Source organism: Curcuma longa, unplaced genomic scaffold (assembly GCF_044706935.1).
Source record: "Curcuma longa cultivar G26 ecotype Majalengka, Jawa Barat unplaced genomic scaffold, ITB_CL_G26_1.1 contig_18284, whole genome shotgun sequence".
Lineage (NCBI taxonomy): Eukaryota > Viridiplantae > Streptophyta > Magnoliopsida > Zingiberales > Zingiberaceae > Curcuma > Curcuma longa.
The window spans coordinates 25355-47278 of record NW_027430781.1 but is presented as its reverse complement, the minus strand read 5'-3'; the positions used below and the strand labels follow the sequence as shown (position 1 = coordinate 47278).

Genomic DNA, 21924 nt, shown 5'->3' with positions numbered 1-21924 from the left:
GCAAAGTTCTAGGGCCTCAGTCAGTCGGGCTCCTCTCGTCGACTTCTACCAAGTCCTTTGAGCTTCCTCTATGTTAATGTATTTCTCAGCACGAGCAAGAAGCTCATTGTAATCTTACGAGGGTTTCTTTGATAAGGAGTAGAAGAAGTCTCCTTCTCTTATTTAGTCCTTGGGTGAAAGCAGCCGTTTGAATCTCAGGCACGACTGAGCGTTCACTAGCCCTACTTTGATAAACCGTTGTATGTATTTGCGCAGGGATTCCTGCGACTTTTCTTTGAAATTAAATAAGCTAAGAGTAGGTAGGTACTTCTTAGAGCTAGAAAAATGACATAGCAACACATGACAAAGTCGTTAAAGGACTGTATGGATCCGGGCCACAACGTGTTGAACCATTGCTACGCGGGTCTGATTAGCATGGTGAGGAAGACTCGACATTTGACCCTACGAATACTGATGCAGTAATGTTGCATTTTCAAAACAACACAGGTGATTCTTTGGGTTAGTTGTGCCATTATACTCATTGATGTGAGACAGACGAAAATGCCTAGGCAGTTCTTCCTTCAAAATACCCTCTGAAAATGACATTTGTTGCATGATTGCTCTTTTGGAAAGTAAAGGTCCAATTAGCACGGGACTTGTAGATCGCTTGTTTGCATGATTTATCGTGGTGGCTTCTTTTGAGCTTTAAGTCGTGGACTCAACCATCAACATAACCCTAGTCGAGATTGTGACCTCCTCTTCTCCAATGACTTGTGGGGCTTGGCTTTATCGCAAGGCCTCCTCCACTATAGTAATAACCATGTGGGAGAGTTGTTCCCGTGAGATGGGGTCTCTAGCCGTCTCGATGATTGTCGATAGAGAAGGTTGACACTATTCGATTGACTCCTTGGGTTGTTCGATCATTGTTCTTCTCATACTAACCATCATGACCTTGTTTGTATCAAGTTCCCATAGATGACGTCTGGTTGACTCCTTCGGTTGATGTTCGATCATTGTTCTCCTTGTGCTAACCATCGTGACTTTTTTTTTGTATCCAATTCTAATAGATGAAGCCAATTTGATGGTGCTCTTCCTCGCGCTCGAGACACTCCTCTCCTTCCTCCCTGAGACCATGGCGGAATACGTCCTTCGGTTGGTTAGGACTCAGTGGTTTATGAATCAAATTAAAGTACATAAGCGGGGGTTGGCGTTGTCGATGTGGCCCTCCAATGGTCAAGTTAACTCCAAGCTGAAGAAAAGCGGCTTGTGTATGCACGAGGGAATGAAAGAGAGAGAATACTAATGAAGGAGAAGAATAACCTCCGCTTGAGAGAAGAAAACCCTACAATCACCTACCTTCATTGAGCTTTATATAGCCATGGAGGTAGAGTATCCACGTAGGCTGCCACGCGAACCTTAAGCGAGCCATGTAAGCAATCGCATAAGCGAAGCACTCCTCGTTGGCCGCCTACACACTTGGGGAAAGCCTGGGAGGGTGGCAACCATTGGCATGTATCTCTAACACTGTCGAGCCATTAGCCAGGTGTCAACTTTAGTATAGGCTATTTCACTAGAGTTGGTTTCGTGTCAAGGAATGCTAGGAGTTGAGATCGAAGAGAGTCCGTTTAGCAGGGCTATAACTTCGGAACCACTGTAGCTGTGTCAGAAAAAGAGGTTGGAATTTGATGGGATCTGATGATTTAGAGGGCATCAATTGACGTATGAGATGAGACCAAGATGGGGGCAACAACTTGATTAGATTTACTTAGGTGACATATTACTTAATTATTTGCTTAAAAAATTAAATAATTTCTCATATATATTATAATATTTTTTTTAAAAATTAATAATAAAATTAATAATTTATTATAAAAGAATATTTTAAAGAGTTATTTGAATACGTAAATTTGGGGATCTGATTATATTATAATATTTTTTAAAATTAATAGTAAAGTTAATGATTTATTATAAAAGAGTATTTTAAAGAGTTATTTGAATACGTAAATTTAGGGATTTGATTAAAATCGGTCAAGGAACGATAGTAAAAGATGAGATAGTAAGAAATAAGATAAACTTTTTAGGAGCCGCTTGGTAGGCGGGTTCAGGAGAGGGGAATGAGAATGAAATCTATTTCATTCCCATTCTTAATGCTTGGTAGATGGGAATGGATATCCAAATAAGGATATGATATCCTTACTTTCATACCCTACCCCTCCCCCGGTTATCGCCAAACCCATTCCCACGCGCGGCGGTATTTTTTCTCGTGGACGACAGTAACCCCGCGACTAACCCCGCGACCTTTCTTCTTCCCTATCCGCCGCGATTCTTTCCCTTCCTCGCGATCGCCTCCCTGCCGCGATCGCCCTCCCTGCTGCGCCTCGCCCTCTCTGTTGCGCGCCTCTCTGCTGGCCCTCCCTACTGCGCGCTTCGCCGCGATCGCCCTCCTTGCTGTTGCCTCGCACGCGATCGCCCTCCCTGCCGCCTCCCTGCTGCGCGCCTCTCTGCTGCTTGCCTCTCTGCTGCGCGCCTCTCTGCTGGCCCTCCCTGCTGTTGCCTTCCGCCGCGATCGCCCTTCCTGCTGTTGCCTCGCACGCGATCGCCCTCCCCTGCCGCCTCTCTGCTGCTTGCCTCTCTGCTGCGCGCCTCTCTGCTGGCCCTCTCTGCTGTTGCCTTCCGCCGCGATCGCCCTCCCTGCTGTTGCCTCGCACGCGATCGCCCTCCCCTGCCGCCTCCCTGCTGCGCGCCTCTCTGCTGCTTGCCTCTCTGCTGGCCCTCTCTGCTGTTGCCTTCCGCCGCGATCGCCCTCCCTGCTGTTGCCTCGCCGCGCCCCTCCCTGCTTCCGCCTCCAACTACTTTCCTGGCCAAAATCTCTCTCTTTGTTTCTTCTGTTTCACCACCGATTTCACCGGTGCCGATAACCATGAGAAAGAAGAAGCAAGAACAGTGCCGGAAAAAAAAAAAAAAAAGAGGAGATATAATTATTATTATTAATTGTATTGATAATACAATTACTAAAAAATATTATTAATGAGAATAAAATAATAAATGGAAATTAAAAAAAGTGCAAATAAGGAGATAATTTGAATTATTTTAACAGCAGAGATAAAAAAAATCAAAAGATGCATTTTGTACGTCGGGATGAAAGAAAAATATTCATCATATTATATTTTTTTAAATAAAATGATTTTGTCTATGACTCTAAATTTACTTTTGTCTTTTACATATAAGGGTAAAATGAGATTTTTACTGATTACCATTCCATAATTTAAGCCAAACCAAACAACATTAATGAGAATAATACCCATTCCAATATCTATACCAAGTACCAAAAATTTGGTAATCATTCTCATTGCCATTAACCCCTCAATGAAACCCATTACCATTCCCATTACCGAATTTATACCAAGCGCCCCCTTAGATAATGAAAATTTTTTGATTTATTCAATCAATTATTTTTAAGATTAATCGAATAATAAAAATTAAATATTTAAATTAAAAGTTTGGAGGAAATGGTGCGAGCACTAGGGAATGTGGAAAGAAGCAGAGTATCGATTAACGCAGCTCGGGTTCAGTCCAGTCTGAACCATCGGTTCGCTTCAACCGGCCCCGATTCATCGACCTCCAGACAAGAGTATAAATATAGAGAAGGCAAAAAAAATTATAATGAGGTGATGGCTCAGTATCGTCCATTGGGCGCGGACCGATTCGGCGTCCGGATCCATGCTGACGCCGCCGACAGGATCCCGCACCGGCCCGCGCGGATCCGACGCCCCGGAAAGTCCCACCGCCGGCTCTCCTTCGTCGCCCTCGTCGTCGCTCTGACCCTCGTCCTCCTCGTCGCCCTCGCTGCCTACAGCCACCTTTCTTCCCCTCGAAAAGGTGCTTGCTACCTTTCCCTCATCAACCCTACTCTCTCCACTCTAGTCTAGCGACCTTTGCCTCAAAGTTGCCATCTTCGCAGGGTTTTCAAGAGATTCGGGGCAGGAGGATGACGGGACGAACGAAATGGAGTTTCATGTGGCATCGAACCAGTCGAAGCAGCTCAAGTTCGGGCGCGGCTCTGGCAAGATCGGCCGCGATTCGAGGTACTGGGATGGGGACGATAGGAACAGGGACGGGGGTTTGGGCGAGAAGGATTTTCCAGCAGATGAGCAGCAAGCGGTCCAACGAGGTCGATTATTGGAGAGTGGGAAGCGCCGGCGTGGGCAAATATCTGCGCACGATCGCCAGGCTAAAGTGAACGAGAAGAGAAGTGCAAAGATTGATGGGGAGTTGTACAATGAGGGAGGGCGGGAGGAGCTGGAGTCTTACGAAGAGGATTATGAAGCTTCTGCCACGGATGAGAGCGAGCTGAAGCAGGGCATTGAGGACGATTTCGATGACGAGTACGACGATGGTATTGGTATGCAGCATTACGATGATGAAACTCATGATGCTGATGGAGTGCGGAGGTTGGATGAGGATGATGGAGATGAACCAGAGAAAGACGTATCTATAGACATACACAACAATGATTCTCGGGAGATACAAGGTGGTTCTGTTGGTGACTTAAAATCAACGAAGGATCATAAGCTTTCTGGTTCCACAAAGAAGGCTGGCTCAAAAAGAAAATCAAAGCACCACAGAGTTTCTAGTAAGCTATTGACATTTTTATTACTTATGTTCTATGCTGTATGCTGTTATCATATTCTCTGACAGTAGTTGTGCCTGAAATGAAATAGTGCAAGATACACATGCAATTTTACAAACAGTCACGAGAATTGAATGTTGAATATGCTCTACAATGTGAAACTCATGGAAATAGATTTTATTAGTTTTCGTGGAAGCAAATGCATGTCAAATATTGACCTCTGTTCCTCTTTTTCTACATTCTGTATTAGATTTTACCAGTGAAAGTGTTTCAGTAGTTTCACTTTTATTGCACTAGGAATCATGAACCTTTTGTGCCTAAGACATACTATGTGCTTGTCATACAATATTTAGTTATTACTGAGATCATTTTTCTTGGTGTTGATTGGTCTGTATGTTATCCATTGAACAGGTTCATCCTGTGCAATAAAATTATTGAATTCAACTTCAGTTGTCGAACCTTTAAGTGGAAAGAAGTTTTCAAGATTCTCTTTGCAGTATACACATGGAGAAAAGAAGCCAAATGGATCAGAAAATTGGGAGCCAAGATTTGCTGGCCATCAGACACTGGAAGAAAGGGAGAGAACATTTTATGCTAGTGACCAAACAATGAACTGTGGGTTTATCAAAGGGCCAGGTGATTCCCCAAGTACTGGTTTTGATATTTCTGATGATGACCTAACATTCCTGAACAGTTGCCATATAGCTGTATCGTCTTGCATCTTTGGAAATTCAGATCGTTTGAGGTCACCTTTTAGCAAAACGGTAATAACTTTATCTTACGCGTCAATAATGATTTCATGCATTAAGATAACAGTTTACTTCAATCTCATTGGACTTCTACAATTGAATTTGTGGTTGTTAGGATCTTGATTCTGCTGGCTAATTTAGTTTTAAACAACTGTGATATTTATCACTAATCTTATGAGACATTGGCTTTTTGATTTATGTTTTCCATGAGCAACTGGCTAGGCAATGTAGCATTTTGCTTCTCCTCAACTTGTCATTTAAGAAGTTCAATGGACATCAATGGGATGCAATTTTTTTCTCAAGTTCAATTAATCTTAGAAGAAGAATTCTATACAGTAGCTAGGATCTTAAGCTTCATATGAAGTCAATACTTTCTTGTTTTGCCATGTATTAATAGCTAAAATAGAGATATGAAGAGATCTATTAAGCTTGTCAAATTCACAGCTTGGTTCATATACTCTGCACAATTCTATTGCTTGGAGTCCATTTAAGTTGCGAGTTATGAGCCGACATGGACTTTCCTGACCTTGACTAGAAGCACGCCAACCTGTTCATTTTCATGGTATATGGAAACAGGAGAAGCAGTGAAGACAGTGAAGGTTGAAGATGGGAAGATGGATAAATGTGTAACCAAGGGCGAAAAGCAATTTAGATGTGCAAGAGATTTTGGGATTATCTTCCATTCTTCCTCTCCTTTGTTGGCTCACTGTTAGTGTGTTACATCTCTCTCTTTGGTTTATAAAGTGATGGAAATCTATAGTGATGTAGGAGGATCTGAAGATTTTTATTACTATTTTTGATAATTTTTGATATTTAGAGTTTTTTTGGTAATTTCTATCTTTTATATTTTAGGATTTTGAATCTGTTTAGAATTTTTAGGATTTTGAGTCCGTTTAGAATTTTTAGGATTTTGAGTTTGTTGAGAATTTTTATCATTTCTTTGCATTTTGGGATTTTCGGTCTGTTTAAATAATTATCTAGTTGATGTTATGGGATGATTTTTGGATTAATAATATTTTTGGCATTGCCATATCTAGTTGCTATGGTCACCGAAAATCAATTTGCGTTTATGCCTGGTAGGTCGACAATAGAAGCTATACATTTTCTCAGGCAACTAATTGAAAAGTATCGGGGGCAAAAGAAAGATCTACATATGATATTTGTTGATTTAGAAAAAGCTTATGATAGAGTCCCAAGGGAAATTATATGGAGAATTCTAGAAAAGAGGGGTGTTAGCGTAGTATATATTGACCTAATTAAGGATATGTATGAGGAAGTAACGACTAGAGTGAAGATTTCAGGCGGATTAACTGAAGCATTTCCAATAAAGATAGGGTTACATCAAGGGTCAGCTCTAAGTCTTTATCTTTTTACACTAATCATGGATGAATTTACTGGACACATTCAAGATACCGTACCATGGTGCATGTTGTTTGCAGATGATATTGTATTGGTAGATGAGACACGTGAGGGAGTAAATGCTAAATTAGAATTTTGGCGAGAAACACTAGAAGAGAAAGGTTTTAGGCTTAGTAGAGTAAAGACAGAATATATGGAATTTAAGTTTAGCAATATTGAACATAATGAGACAAGTATTAAAATAGGAGATGATGAGTTGTCTGGAACTGAGAGTTTTAAATATTTAGGATCATTTTTGCAAGCCGATGGAGGGATTGAGAGAGATGTCTTACATAGAATACAAACAGGATGGTTGAAGTGGAGGAGAGCATCAGGTGTTTTATGTGATCGTAAAGTGCTTCTAAAACTTAAAGGAAAGTTCTATAAAATGGCATATGACGCTGAATGTTGGGCTATGACTCGAGCACATGAGCAAAAGATGAGAGTTGCGGAGATGAAGATGTTAAGATGGATGTGTGGACATACGAAGATGGACAGAATAAGAAATGAGAGCATTAGAGAGAAAGTTGGAGTTGCATCTATTGAGGAAAAACTGTGAGACACGTTTAAGGTGGTACGGACATGTACTTAGACGACCGATAAATGCTCCAGTTAGGCGGTGTGAAACTATGACAAATACGCATATCAAACGAGGGCGAGGTAGACCAAAAAAGACTTGGTTAGCAACAATAAAACAAGATAAAATTTATTTAAATATAAATGATGATATAATAGGAGATAGAGCTCAATGGCGTAAAAGGATCCATATAGCCGACCTCACTTAGTGGGATAAGACTTGGTTGTTGTTGGTTGTTGTTGTTGTGCCGTTTATTTCCTTATTTTCTAGTATTCTTCTGAATCAACAACTTTAGAATATTATTTTTCAACGTTCGCAGTCGATCAATAAAATCAATACAACCTGCAGGATTATCGTTATCCTGTCCTGCGTCAGTTGGTATTAGAGCTCTTTGAATCCCATGGATGGTCGTCGTGGTTGTGATCATGGTTGTGACAGGTAGGTTTCGGCTGAGGAAGCCTCGCACCATGATCATAACACCCAAGACGAGATTCTTGATTTGTAGAGAAAAATCACAAAATTCAGCGTCTGGCGGCGCAAGATCTTGAAGGTCGTAAGTTTCCTTATCCTAATTCCTATTCCATTTTTCAAAACCCCTATCACAATCGCAGAAGCAGTGGTCGAGAGGAACGGTACGGAGATATCGGGTTTCTAATTGATCTTCTCGAGTTTTCTGGTATGTTTCAAGATGAGAAATTCATTGATTGCTTTAATGAAGTAGAAAGAATTTTTTATTATGAGGAAATGGTTGAATGTGTGAAAGTCAAATTGGTTGCCATCAAATTCAAAAATCGAGTATCAACGTGGTGGGAGCAACTGCTATACTCACGAGACAAATAAGGCAAAGCAAAGATCATTAACTGGGAGAAGATGAAGAACCATTTTCTTTCTTTCGGCTATACTCAGACTGTGTTTCAACGACGTTAGACTTTGAGATAGGATGCAAGATTGATCAATGATTACACGGAGGAGTTTTACCTGTTGATTGAAGAAGACGTGGAAGGTGAGATTGAGGCAACTAATGATCCAATTTATAATGATGATCAGGTGGATGAAATTGTTGATGAAATTGGTATGAATCTTCAAATTGAGGTGTCTACCGCAGCCAAAGCAGTGGACTTAGGGGCAATAGAATATGACTCAGATGATAACCCGATTGCCATGGATAAACGAAAGATAAAGCCCATTCCGACATTGGATCATAACACTATGGACTACGAGCTATTTAACAAGTATTTCTATGAAGAGAATTCTTCAAAATCAGGTATGAGCGATTATGAAGTTTCTGTGTACCAGAAAACTTTAGCTATTCGAGTCTTGAGTTTTGATATGCCAAAACCAATCAAACTCTTTGAAGATTGTGGGTTTCCTTCTCCGCTAATGGGTGCTATTGCAAAGCAGGCCTATGAGAAACCAACAACGATACAATGTCAAGCTCGCCCCATCGTACTTTCTGGTAGAGATATTATTGACATTGCAAAAATAGGTTTTGGTAAAACTGTTGCATTTGTTCTCCCTATGATTGTTCGTATTATGGATCAGCCTGAAGTTGGCAAAGGACAAGGTCTAATCGGTGTGATATGTGCTCCAACAAGGGAATTGACACATCAGATGTATCTAGAAGCTAAGCAATTTTCAAAACCTTATGGACTTCGTGTTGCTGCTGTGTACGGTGGGGTATCTAAATTAGATCAGTTTAGAGAACTCAAGGCAGGTTGTGAAATAGTTGTTGCCAGTCTAGGCAGGCTTATTGACTTGCTTAAGATGAAGGCTCTAACAATGACTAGGGCAACTTATCTTGTACTAGATGAAGCCGATCGAATTTTTGATCTTGACTTTGAGCCACATATTAGGTCTGTTGTTGGTCAAATTAGACCTGATCGACAGACTTTTCTTTTCACAACTACTATGCTATACAAAGTTGAGCAAGAGAAATTCTATCTGATCCTCTAAGGGTTACAATTGGTGAGGTAGGAATAGCAAATGAGGACGCTACTCAGGTTGTAAATGTAATCCCTTCTGATACTGAGAAGATGTCTTGGCTTCTTGATAAGCTACCTGGATTGATTGATGATGGGGATGTTCTTGTATTTTCCTCAAAAAAGGCTATAGTGGATGAGATTGAAAGTCAGTTGCTATATAATGGTTTCAAAATTTCATCCCTTCACGGGGACAAGGATCAAGCCTCTCGTATGAACATTTTGCAAAAATTCAAATCAGGAACATATCATGTTCTTGTGGCAACTGATGTTGCTGCCCGGGGACTTGACATAAAATCGATTAAGTTAGTTGCTAATTTTGATATTGTTCAAGATATGGGCATGCATGCCCATCGCATTGGTTGAACAAGCCATGCTGGAGATAAAGATGGGACTACATACACTCTTATTACACAAAAAGAAGCATGCATCTGTCCACAACAAGCAATTGCCAAGTTGATATCAGAGAATCTTCCTCCTGGACTACCACTGATATTACTCTAAACTCATGGACGAGTTTTTTTTTTCAACCCGAGGTAACTGATGTAGGAGGATCCGAAGATTATTATTATTATTTTTGATAATTTTTATTTTTTGATAATTTTTGAGTTTTTTAGTATTTAGAGTATTTTTGATAATTTCTATCTTTTATATTTTAAGATTTTGAGTCTGTTTAGGATTTTTATGATTCTCAGTCTGTTAAGAAGTTTTTTTTTCCTTTTTTTTGCATTTTAAGATTTTAGGTCTAATTAAACAATTGTCTAGTTGATGTTATGGGCTGATTTTTGGATTAATAATATTTTTGACATTGCTGTTTATTTTCCTATCTCTTGGTATTCTTCTGAATTAACATGTTTTAGAAGATTATTTTTCGGCATTTGCAGTCGATTAACGGAATCAATATAACCCGTAGGATAATTGCTATTCCGTCCGACGTCATATAGTAGATAGATATGTAGTCAAGTGCGAAAGCAATTTTGGACATTGGAGTTTTCCTTCTCTCACTGTAATTTCTTGGCTAGGTGTCAGTATGTTGTATCTCCATTTTTTGTTGATGAAGCGACGGTAACCTATAGTTAATCACCAAGCAAGTTCTACTTCTGAAGAAATTTCTGATCCATTTAGTATTATGGTTGCTCCTAATTATTGCCATAAGTATTACTATGTTTTGCTTATACAAGATGTAAAATAAGATAGTATTTCTTAAGCAGTCGTAAACTAATAAAAGAGTTATTTTTATCTTGAATAGTCAAAGTTCAACTCTTCCTAGACTATTTGAAATATGAAATTGTAATATTTAAAAGCATCTAAAAATGAATCAGAAAACTGGGAGCTGGGAGATGTAGGCCATCAAACACCGGAAGAAAGGGATACATCACTTTATGTGAAACAATAAACTTAGCTTTATTAAAAGCCCAAGTTATTACTCAAATGGGAAAAAAGGTTGAGATGGTATGAACATGTTAAAATGTGATCAATAGATTTTATAGTTGAAAGAGTTCAATCTATTAGAGGGAAAGAATGGATAGAGAGAGACTCAAGTAAACAGTAGTCAATGTAAATGAAAGAAATTGATTTGAATATTACTAGTGATGTAGCTGTGCATAAACATATTGGAGGTATTAGATTCATATAACCCAACCTAAATAAATGGGATAAACACTTGATGACATTTCTGATGATGACCTAAAATTCACCAGAAGTTACCACATAGCTGTGTCATCTTGCAATTAATTTAAAACAACTGTGATATTGACTATTAATCTTTCGGTTGTGTCATTGACTCTTTGACTTGTGTTTGCCATGAGCAAAGGCCAGTGAACTCTAGCTGAATGCTCTTAATCTTAATTTACTGATAAGGAAAATTATATTCTGTAACTAGGGTCTTACATTCCATATCAAATTGATACTTTCTTGTCTTGCTCTATATTAACTTCCAATTTAGAGAAGTGAAGAGATCCATCAAAGCTATCAAATTCACCAGCTGGTTCATATACTTTCATAATTCTATCGCTTCGAGTCAAATTAATTTACAACTGGTGAGCTGACAGATTCTGCTGGACTTTGACTAATACTTAATACCATGTAAGCCTATTCAAGTTCACTGGCTTGGCATATGGGGAAAAGAGATGCAGTGAAGAAAGACATGGTTAAGACTAAGAAGGTTAAAGATGTAGTCAAGTGCGAAAGCAAATTGAGATTTGTAGGAGATGGAGTTTATCTTACTCTCACCCTATTCCTTTGGCTCCATATCAACATGTTGTATCTCCATCATAATTTGATAAAGTAATTTGAACCTAGAGTCTACACACGAAGTAGGTTCTACTTCATGAAAACCCTCTGGCTTATTTGGGTCTTGTAATGGTTCGCAACTTGTGAATAGTATATTTTATAGTTTTTTATAGGAGGTATAAATAAAACCATGTTTGTGTTCAGCAATTTGAAATATTTAATTGTATTTTTATTGCTATCATATTTAAAGGTATTTGAAAATTTTATGTTATGTAGTTACTAATGCTATGCCCTTACGTTGAGTGCATGGTGAGATAAGATCCATGTAGTCAAACACAAATAGTTTGGTCATACAACTTATATTATGTTAAATAAAATTACCCGAATTATAAGGGCATTAATGAGCCATATCATGAAATTTTGGAAAAAAAAGCGATAGAAAAAAAGAAAGGAGACTAAGGTGATCCAAAATCAATTGGATTCATGTTTGAAAGGTCGGTGATCGCAGCTATACATCTTATCAGATTACTGATTGAAATGAGAAAAGTTAGGTGGAGAATTTTAGAAAAGAAAGGTGTTAACATAGCATATATTGGAACAATTTAAGGATATATAAGTATGTAATGATAAGAGTGAAGACTTCAAACAGATTAATTGAAGTGTTTCCTATAAGGTTACATCAAGGATCAACTCTAAGTTCGTACCTTTTTACACTAATTATGGATGAACTCACTGGATACATCCAAGACACGTTACCATGGCGCATGTTATATTTAGATGACATTTGTTTTGGTTGATGAGACACATAAAGGAGTAAATGCTAATGTTGAATCTTGACAGAATATATGAAATTTAAGTTCAGTAGTATTAGATGTAGCAAGATATTGATAAGATAACTAAAAGCTTTAAGTACTTAGGATCGTTTTTGCAAAAGGATAGAGTAGTTGATAGATATGCTTTGCATAGGATACAAGTAGGATGAAATGAAGGAGGGTATTAGGTATTCTTTGTGATCCTAAGGTACCTTTTAAAGCTTAAAGGAAAATTTTACAAATCAATTATTAGATTGCTATATTATATGGAACTGAATGTCGAACTATGAAGTGAACACATAAGTAAACGATGAGAGCCGTAAAGATGAGGATGTTAAAGTGAATTTGAAGACATACAAGGATGGATAGATAAGAAATAAGAATATTAGAAAGAAAGTCGGGGGTTGTATCTATTGAGGAAAACTTCGAGAAACACATTTAAGATGGTATGGATAAGTACTTAGACGTTCAATAAATGCCCTTATTAGGCGATATGAGACTATGACAAATACACACATTAACAGAGGAAGAGGGAAATCAAAGAATACTTGATTAGCAATGATAAATTAGGATAAAACTCATTTAAATATAGATGATGATATATTAGGGGATCGAGTTCAATGGCGTAGGAGGATCCATATGGCCAACCTCACTTAGTTGGATAAAAACTTAGTTATTGTTGTTGTCGTACAATATCATGCCATGATTTTGGTTTTTATTTTAATATTAGTTCATATTGCATGATTGTATTCTGTTTAATATTATGTACCTCATTCAACATATATATATGCATATAAATAAAACTTAGTCTAGTAGACTCTTGATCTACTGTCCATGTCAGTCCTTTGGTAGACTACTGCAGTACCATACCTTTTATAGACACTTGGTATGCATCATATAGAATATCAACTGATGGTTACTTGTTAACCTCTTCATTCCAAGTGTCTGTTTGACTAGTGCAACAATGAAACACTTAATAAAAGTTTTAAATCAGTGTAAAACATAAATGTAATGTGATAACAGTTATCCTGTTTACTTCATTGCTTTTGTGTTGGGTTATTTTAAACTAAATTCACCCAAGCTTAGGAGGAAATGCCCTCAAACTTAGATCTGCAACATAGAATTCAACCTTAGGTATTGTGAGTTAAAGACACTTTGAGTGCAACCGTAATGTAGGACTGGTGTTGTTTGGTCTCTTTGTAGGTTGGCGGTTCATATTCTAGTATTTTGGTTTCTTACTTGTTCTACTTGTATTGACCACCGTATTATATATTTGAGTTTTCTCTCACTTTTACTCAACCATAGAAGCATTGAGGTACCTTCCATTTTGAGATGTTGACTTTATCTCCATTCCGCTAGTACTGGTTCTTTGTCAAATTGCCCAATTGCCTCTCTATCAAGCTCCTATCCTTTCTCATCTTTTAAGTGTTTAGATATTTTCAGCCAACTTTTGCTTGAAAGCTAGTTCGATTCTTGGGGAAGCGCTTTTTTGCATTTGTCATGTCAATCACCAATAATTTGTTGCTCGGTACATGTAACACCTCCACTTTGAGCAATATATTGGTCGTGAATTCTTGCCCATGGTGGTTTTGCTCCAATGCCACCCATGCCATCATGCATTACCAAATCTGTGGCTTAGGTTACATGTGATGATGAATTTTGGTTAAATTTGGTTGAGAAAGTAAACTAACAATGAACTTTGAGTGAGTTTGGAGCTTGAGATGTTGATCTCTAGGTTGTGAAATGAGGAGTGAGAATAATCAAATAAAGAAAAAAAAGCTAAAATAGCTATTCATGTCCATTGGGAAATGAACAAAGAATTTGATTTCTAGTTTTTGGGCTTGCACTGGATTTGGTAGTTGACCCTACTAGTCCCTTTGTTAAATCAGTACATATGACCCATACTGGGCGGTATGGTAGCGACCTAAAAATTTTCTTCTGAACTAATACTCTTTATCCAAATTCACACTACATAATACTTTGTAAACTTATATGACACTAACTTGTGGTTGAGAAAGCCTGATTGAAAACAATTGTTTCAGTTCTAATGCTAGTTCAGCCTCCATTTTGTATCCATTCTTCAAGTGCCGTTCTATTCTAATTACAAGTCTGAGATCATAGTTGATAATATCTTCTAGAACTCAAATTGTTATTCGCTGAACAATTATTTAAGCCATACCACTCAAATAAACATTCAGCGTAGTTTATTGTCTAGTGGCAGTTTATCCAACAATTCTTTTACTAGTTTAATGGATTGAAATGGTAATGGATGATAGTGTACTAGTCTAGTGGCAGCGTATTCATTAGAATTGCTGTCTTATAATACTATTCAGGACAATACAGCCACTGATACCATCTTAAATCTTAAACATTAAGGTTGATACTTGGACTTGAAACTGATTTCAATTTTCCTTCAAACACTTTTGTTTTGTGATCTATTCACAATGGCTTTATCAATGACAATTGCTTGGAGGTAGGTATTTTTTAATTAGAAATACTTTTTTGTACAATGATAGAGGGCCTGATTGGAAGTAATTGTGTTATGTGTGATCATGCTGGCTGCACTTCTCATTTTGTATGCATTCCTCAAGTTTTATTCCATACGTGATTGTGAATTCATGATATTTTAGAATGAACTTTTTTCTCTCCCTAATGTGACACTACTCAAAGACAGCATAGTTTATTGTCTACATGCATTATATCCTCCACATTTTTGGTAGCTGAATGATTATTTTATGTAAAGTGTTCATCGATGACACTCAATTTTATTGGAACTGTTGTCTGACAATGCTAAATCTCAAACAATATGATAAAATGAGTTACTTTTGTGGTTTTTCTGAATGATTATTTTGTGTAAAGTGTTCATCGATGACACTCAATTTTATTGGAACTGTTGTCTGACAATGCTAAATCTTCAAACAATATGATAGAGTTACTTTTGTGGTTTTTCATGCTAATCACACCATAACAGGAAATGGTCTGTCCTTGATGTGCTCATTTCTTTGTTTTTTTTTAAAAATTATATTGTCTGTTTCTTTCTCTCCATATGGGCAAATCAAGCTATACTAGTTATGTATTTTTAAATTCGAAGCCCTGATTGGTTGGAAGATTAGTGAAAAGATGCTTGAACTTCATTAGGTAGTACGTTGCTAGGTCCTATGCATTTCTTGTCCTTTTGCGTTTACCTTCATTTTCTTTCATTGCCAAGACCTTTTTGTCAACTCTGTCTTCAGTGGTTTTGTTGTTAGTTCTTAATGGCAAATCACCAAATGGACTTTATATTAATCATTATTTTCCATAGACAGTGGAAAAAGCACAACTTTTTATAGTAATAAGCATTTATAATTGGGGATACATCTTGCGAGCTTTCATCATTTAAACTCTAGCATTACATTCCAGTCATGCATATATGAATACATGTGGATGCACATTCAGGTGGAAGTAGATATATGAAAAAACTAATCAGAGTTTATGATTCTCAGTAGTACTAGGATGGTGCTAACTTTGATGTGTTAAAAATAAAGTCTTGGTGTGTTATTTGATTCCAAAATGACAAGTCACTTGAGAGAGGGCATTCTTTAATATATAAGCGCAATGAATAACTGTACTTGTTCATGTGGAACTATAGGCATGGAGCATTCTACCTTCAATATGTGCACTTGCCCATCTGAGACTATTGGCATAGTGCATCATAAATTACAGAGTTTGGAATATATCTAATAATATTAGGTGCTTCATACAAATACAAGTGGATTCTAATGATTCTCAGTGGAGTGAATTTATTATTGAACAATAACAGATGTGTTTTTTTAGTAAATTGATGCACAAGCTATTTGACCAGTTAATTGAAATCTTTTTTTAGAATAAATGAGCTATTTTCCCCATGAGATTGAGGGAGGTAAGATTTGATCAGTTCACCTTGTGGGACACTAATATAGGCTTACTGACCTATGTTTTAAGTATCTAACTCTAATAATCTATGTATGAAAAGTGTGCATGTATGTGTGTGTGTGTGCGCGCGCGCGCATGTATGACACATCGTGCCTGAGATAAGCCAGCCAAAACGCAAGCTTCACTTGTTGCGTGTGGCTTACAATATTGTTAGAACCAAAACAACAAAATAAACTAACTAAAATGCATACATAATAAGGACCAACACTCAATGTGTGACGCAAACACCTTAATGATCAACTTAGGGGTTAAAAATTTCATAACGTGAATACAAATTACAAAGTGGGTAATGTAGAAAGATATGCACAGATTATTATCTTAAATTAAAAAGTTAAAGGAATAATAATAATTAAAATTCACATTGAATAATTTACATTCTACATATGCTTTCAATTAGCACATTATAAGTATTATTACCTTTTTAGGATGATAAACAATATTTATTTATAGTTTTATACTTATTTATAGGCAGTTGCTAATAATCAATCTATAATTATATCCACAAAAAATCTTATTTACATTTGTTTTTTAGTAAATAAACCACTAAGAAGTGAATTATTAGAGTCAAACTCTCATAGTGTAAAGCAGTGTCATTTGACACGTGGCTAGAGTCCTCACTAGTGATATGGTCGATAATATACCGTAAAAAGTAGAATAAATATTGACCTGCGGACAATTCTTGCTTTCATGTCTCTATGGTCGGGCAAGAGCATGAGCTCTCTGATAAAATGTTAGACTCTTCACTTTTTTTATATTTATTTCACCATTTGTAATAATTACTTATTCCCTTTGAAGGATTTTATGTTCAAGTATTATTTCACTTTAAATTTACACATTATATAATAAATGCCACACTTAGAGTATGGTTAGATTGAGGGATTAACTTATATCACCACTTATTAAAAGTTGCATTAATTATCTATATATATTATTAAATATTCTCCAAATAGAGGATTTAGTATAAAAGAAACTTGCAACCATCAACATAGCAATTAATATTGAGCATGAAAGGCAAAACAAAATAAAAGATGAATAACTAAAGAATCATGTTATAATTTAAAAGTATTCTCACATGTGATCCCACATGATAGCCCACAAGTTGAAAAGCATAGAAAGTTATTATTTATGGCAGCCAACATTTAAATCTTAATAATCTAATTCATTTGAACCCATTTCATTAATCCAACATCATTTTAACCCATTTGAAAAGCATACAAGCAATAACTATATAGCCACAACTTAATAATTCTCGTCATTTTCATGCACAATAAAGGTTTAACAAGAACCAAAAGGAAGAAATTACCCACCCCAATCGAAGAAATCCTTAAGGCTCCATTAGCAACTAGAGTTGAGATGTAAGTAAGAATGAATATTAGTTATGACCCCACTTTATCAAGACAAAAATCACGGTAAGAAGGTTACCTTACACTCAAACTCCAAGAATAGGAAAGATCAAAACTTTGTCCAACTTCCTTAATCACCATAAAAGACCCTGCCTTAAAGAACAAGTCACCTCATATATCTACATAGGATGATGACTTCCCAATAGGGGAAAGTGTAGCCTAGAGCTTGCGGTGGCCAAAGGGGCAAAAGGTTCACTCTGTAGGGGCTCTCAACAGCGGTTGCTTGAGAGGTCAAGGATTGCATGAGAGAGGAGGCTTTGAGGGTTTCTAGCACTGGGTTCACGTGAGAGAAGAGGCAGAGGATTAAATAATCCTAAGTAACCCAACACCTCACTAAAACCCAGTAAAATGTGACCAAACTGGTTTATTCCCAATGCAAACTTAGTTAAATCGTAAAGTAATCAAAATTAATTCAAATTGAACCCAATTGGACTACATACTCCTGACCACAAAACAGACTCATTAAAATTAAATTTGGCCTCCAATTAAACCCAATTAACATGTATGATCAGTTTGATTCAACTCTAATAAAACCAACTCAAATTTGAATCAAGCCCAGAGCTAACTTATAATTAAAATCATCATTAATCTACCTCAAATAAATTAAATATAGCCTCAAAATTAACCATTACATTACAATTATCCTTAATTGTTGTTAATTCCAACAATTTGCCCTTATTAAATTTTAGGGTTATAACAATGTGTGCTTGTTTTGACAATTACAATTATGTGTGCACGCATGTGCATATGCATATGCATGTGTTTAGACCATCATAATGATGTTACATGATTTTAGCAAAGAATTAGTACATACTTTGTTCTAATTCTTAACCATATCCATTTCATCAATCATCCAGCATTGATTGACTGTAATAATACCTAGGTCATTATGGTGACTGTCAAATGGTTGACAGTATAATTTTATTTCTGATATCAGTTGGGACATTATTTAATTGTTGTAGATCACTCGTCTCTCAAGGAAAAATGTCTGCTTTGTCATGTTCATGGATGAAAGCACACTGCAAACTCTGTTATTGGAAGGTCAGAAGATGGAAAATGGGTCCATCGGATTGTGGAAAATAGTAGTGGTCAAGAACTTACCTTATACAGACATGAGAAGAGTTGGAAAAATTCCAAAGTTTTTGACACACAGGCTCTTCCCTTCTGCCAGGTGAGAATGCAACTATTTAGATTGCACAAGCTTAAAACCAATTGGTGGTCTTTTTAAATCTTTCCATCTGATGCAAACTTTTCATCTGTTCCCCTCCTGTATAGTCTTTTGTCTCATGCAGCTTTTCACTTGATGATCTGAACTGTTTTCATTTCATGGAGTCATTGCTATGTTAATTTTTTTGCCCAATCAGGTATTCAATCTGGCTCGATAGTAAGTTGAGGCTTCAGAATGATCCTTACCTCATCTTAGAATATTTCCTCTGGCGACGAGGTTTTGAATATGCAATTTCCAATCATTATGATCGGCACTGTGTTTGGGAAGAGGTGATGCAAAACAAGAAACTGAACAAATACAACCATACTATCATTGATCAACAATTTCAATTTTACCAGTCTGATGGACTGAAGAGATTTGATCCTTCCGATCCGAAAAAGCTGCTTCCTAGCTGTATGAAATCGTTATCTTCCTCTCATTCACTAAGACTTACATTTTCTTCTGTCAATTTCACATATTTCTTTGTTTTTCCAAACAGATGTCCCAGAAGGCTCTTTCATTGTACGAGCACATACGCCAATGTCCAACCTGTTTTCCTGTCTGTGGTTTAATGAAGTCGACCGGTTTACACCCCGGGACCAGTTGAGCTTTGCATATACTTATCTGAAACTTAGAAGAATGAATCCTGGGAAACCGTTTCATTTAAATATGTTCAAGGTATGCGCCTTTACAATCTTACGCTGAGTTTCATCTCTAGTATATCTAAGTACTCCAGTAGATTTGTTCTGCCCTGTTTCTTCAATTGATTTAGAACAATCTCCATGGACAGGACTGTGAGAGGCGATCAATGGCTAAACTGTTCCATCACAGAGCAGAAGAGAAGAGGAACATTCATACTGATACAGCAAGATGATAAGCCTTACATGAGGATGGAGAGAAAAAAGAGGACAAGTTTCGAAGAAGCTGTTTATACTACTTTCGCCATGGATTGATGAAAACTGTCGATCGGTGAGAGCGGGGTACACAGCATGATCCTCGATGCTGCTTTTCATGATGAATTTCAGTGTGAAGTTTTGACTGTGCAGATGCCGAGTCCACTGCATCATACCAGACCAGCATTTTGTTTCTAGTTTGCATGGGAAGATTGATTTGGAGGATCTGACCTTGGGACATGCATGTTGTAAATTTTCTACTAATTGCTGGGGAGGGCTAGTCTTTCAACTTAGCCCTTTTTTTTTTCTTCTTCTTTTTGAAATTATTTTTCTGCACATTTAAGGCCAAAATGACTACTTATCTTATTGTTGCAAGCAGTTGTTAATCTTCTTTCAATCTTTTCGTGACTAATTTTTCTTATCATTAAGTGTGGAGGAATAGGATTTATCATAGACTTAATTTGATAACTATTGATTTATTTAAGTAATTATTGTTTTTTTTTATATCAATATGACTCCTCCTAACAGCCACAAAGTAGCAGTTACAACTTGGTTTAAAAAAATAATATAGAGAACACTTTTATATCATTTTTTTATAAACTTTATCAAAATTAATTAATTTAATCAAAATCGATTTAAAAATAATCAAAATCATTGTAATTACCACTTAGTGATTGCTATAATTGTTGTAGCGGTTATTAAATAACTGCTAAAATTATAACACCTCTAAATGACTGCTCAAATAGTTGTAGTATAAAAGTGATTTTGATCTAGATTAATCAATAACAATCAAGTTAATATTTTTAATATAAAAATGCATTATGTATATTATTTTTTAATTAATTAAATTAACAAATAATTTAATTTTACACCTATTTTAGCAAAGAGCTACTCTTTGACTGCAACAACAATATTGGAATAAGATAATTTTTGAAATAAAAAGCATTATTTTAATATTTTAAAAAAGCAAGAATGACTTTTTGGTTTTTGCCCTTATGTGTATATAAGAAAACTGATCCAACTTCAAATTGACTTTTTTTTTAATACTTTATCAATTCAAATCGATTCGGAAAAAAAATTAAATTAAATTTTTAATTCAGTTTAGCTCACTTTGTTAAATCAAATAATGAACACCTCCAACAAATCAAAAGATAAAGAGAATATTATTATAAATTATTTCACCAAATAATAAAACCTCAACCATAAGATAAGATGTTCCTTACACCATAGTACTATTGAAATTATTTTTTAATGATAATATTATTAAATTATTATTATTATGCTTGAAATAGCTGGTGCTAAATCTTCCACCACACTTGGACACGCGTCCTGTAGATCAACAGGGCTGCCATTAATGTTCTATGAAATTACACATATGCACCTACGCCACCAAAAGTTTTTTTTCTTCACATCTGCCCTAAAAGAAATCATTATTCCAAGTACCTCATCAGTCACCATAATGTAATTTTAAAAAATAATTATAAAAACCAAAATCGAACCCATCATATTTTCTTAATTCGTCTATCAATTAAATCTAAATATAACTTATGCCCATTGAAAAAATAATGTTCAAAATATGAACACTTTTTATATTTTTTATTAAATTATTTTATATTTTAACAATTTTGGGTCGAATTTTTATACTCTATTCTAATACCGTTTGGATACAATTATTTAGATTATAGTGATTTGAATTAAAACTACTCCATGTAATTTTAATTAAAAAATTATAATACTATAGCAATTCTAATCAAATTTGTTAGAATATTTCTAATTAAGTTGAAGAAATTTTGATTAAATTAAAACAATTTTAATTAAAATTACTTAAAATAATTAAAATTGTTCTGTCTTATAATTATTTGGCTAAAATTGTTTTATTTTATAGTAATTTCAGATAAAATTATTATAATAATATTGAAATAATAATATTTGTGAAATAAAAAAATAAAATCATATTTTTAGTCATATTTCAAACAATAAAGAAATTTGATATTTTTCTGGGGCAATTTGCATATCTGCAATTTTATTAATTTCTGTGAGTATGTTTTCCGTGAATCTTTCAATGTTAGGGGCATTTAAGTAAAATCAGGAGGTCGAGTCGCTGCCACGCAGGC

General features: G+C 36.0%; 1 protein-coding gene and 1 pseudogene across 1 annotated transcript; both read left to right on the top strand.

Annotated features, from left to right (window-relative positions):
- Positions 1-3650: 3650 nt before the first annotated feature.
- LOC141816818 (uncharacterized) lies at positions 3651-20181 on the top strand. Its single transcript, XM_074704546.1, has 7 exons — positions 3651-3858; positions 3941-4612; positions 5021-5373; positions 18673-18881; positions 19075-19331; positions 19417-19595; positions 19708-20181. Exons 1-7 carry the CDS (start codon positions 3651-3653, stop codon positions 19789-19791), a joined length of 1962 nt encoding a protein of 653 aa, XP_074560647.1. The 3' UTR covers positions 19792-20181.
- Positions 5925-9816, top strand: LOC141816817 (DEAD-box ATP-dependent RNA helicase 24-like; annotated as a pseudogene).
- Positions 20182-21924: the final 1743 nt, after the last annotated feature.

What these genes read in the sequence shown, in the direction of transcription:
- LOC141816818 (XM_074704546.1), top strand. Translation starts at nt 3,651, where the DNA reads ATGGCTCAGTATCGTCCATTGGGCGCGGACCGATTCGGCGTCCGGATC. An exon ending in CCTTTCTTCCCCTCGAAAAG is followed by an intron (nt 3,859 to 3,940) that starts GTGCTTGCTACC and finishes CCATCTTCGCAG; the next exon opens with GGTTTTCAAGAGATTCGGGG. An exon ending in TTCATTTAAATATGTTCAAG is followed by an intron (nt 19,596 to 19,707) that starts GTATGCGCCTTT and finishes CTCCATGGACAG; the next exon opens with GACTGTGAGAGGCGATCAAT.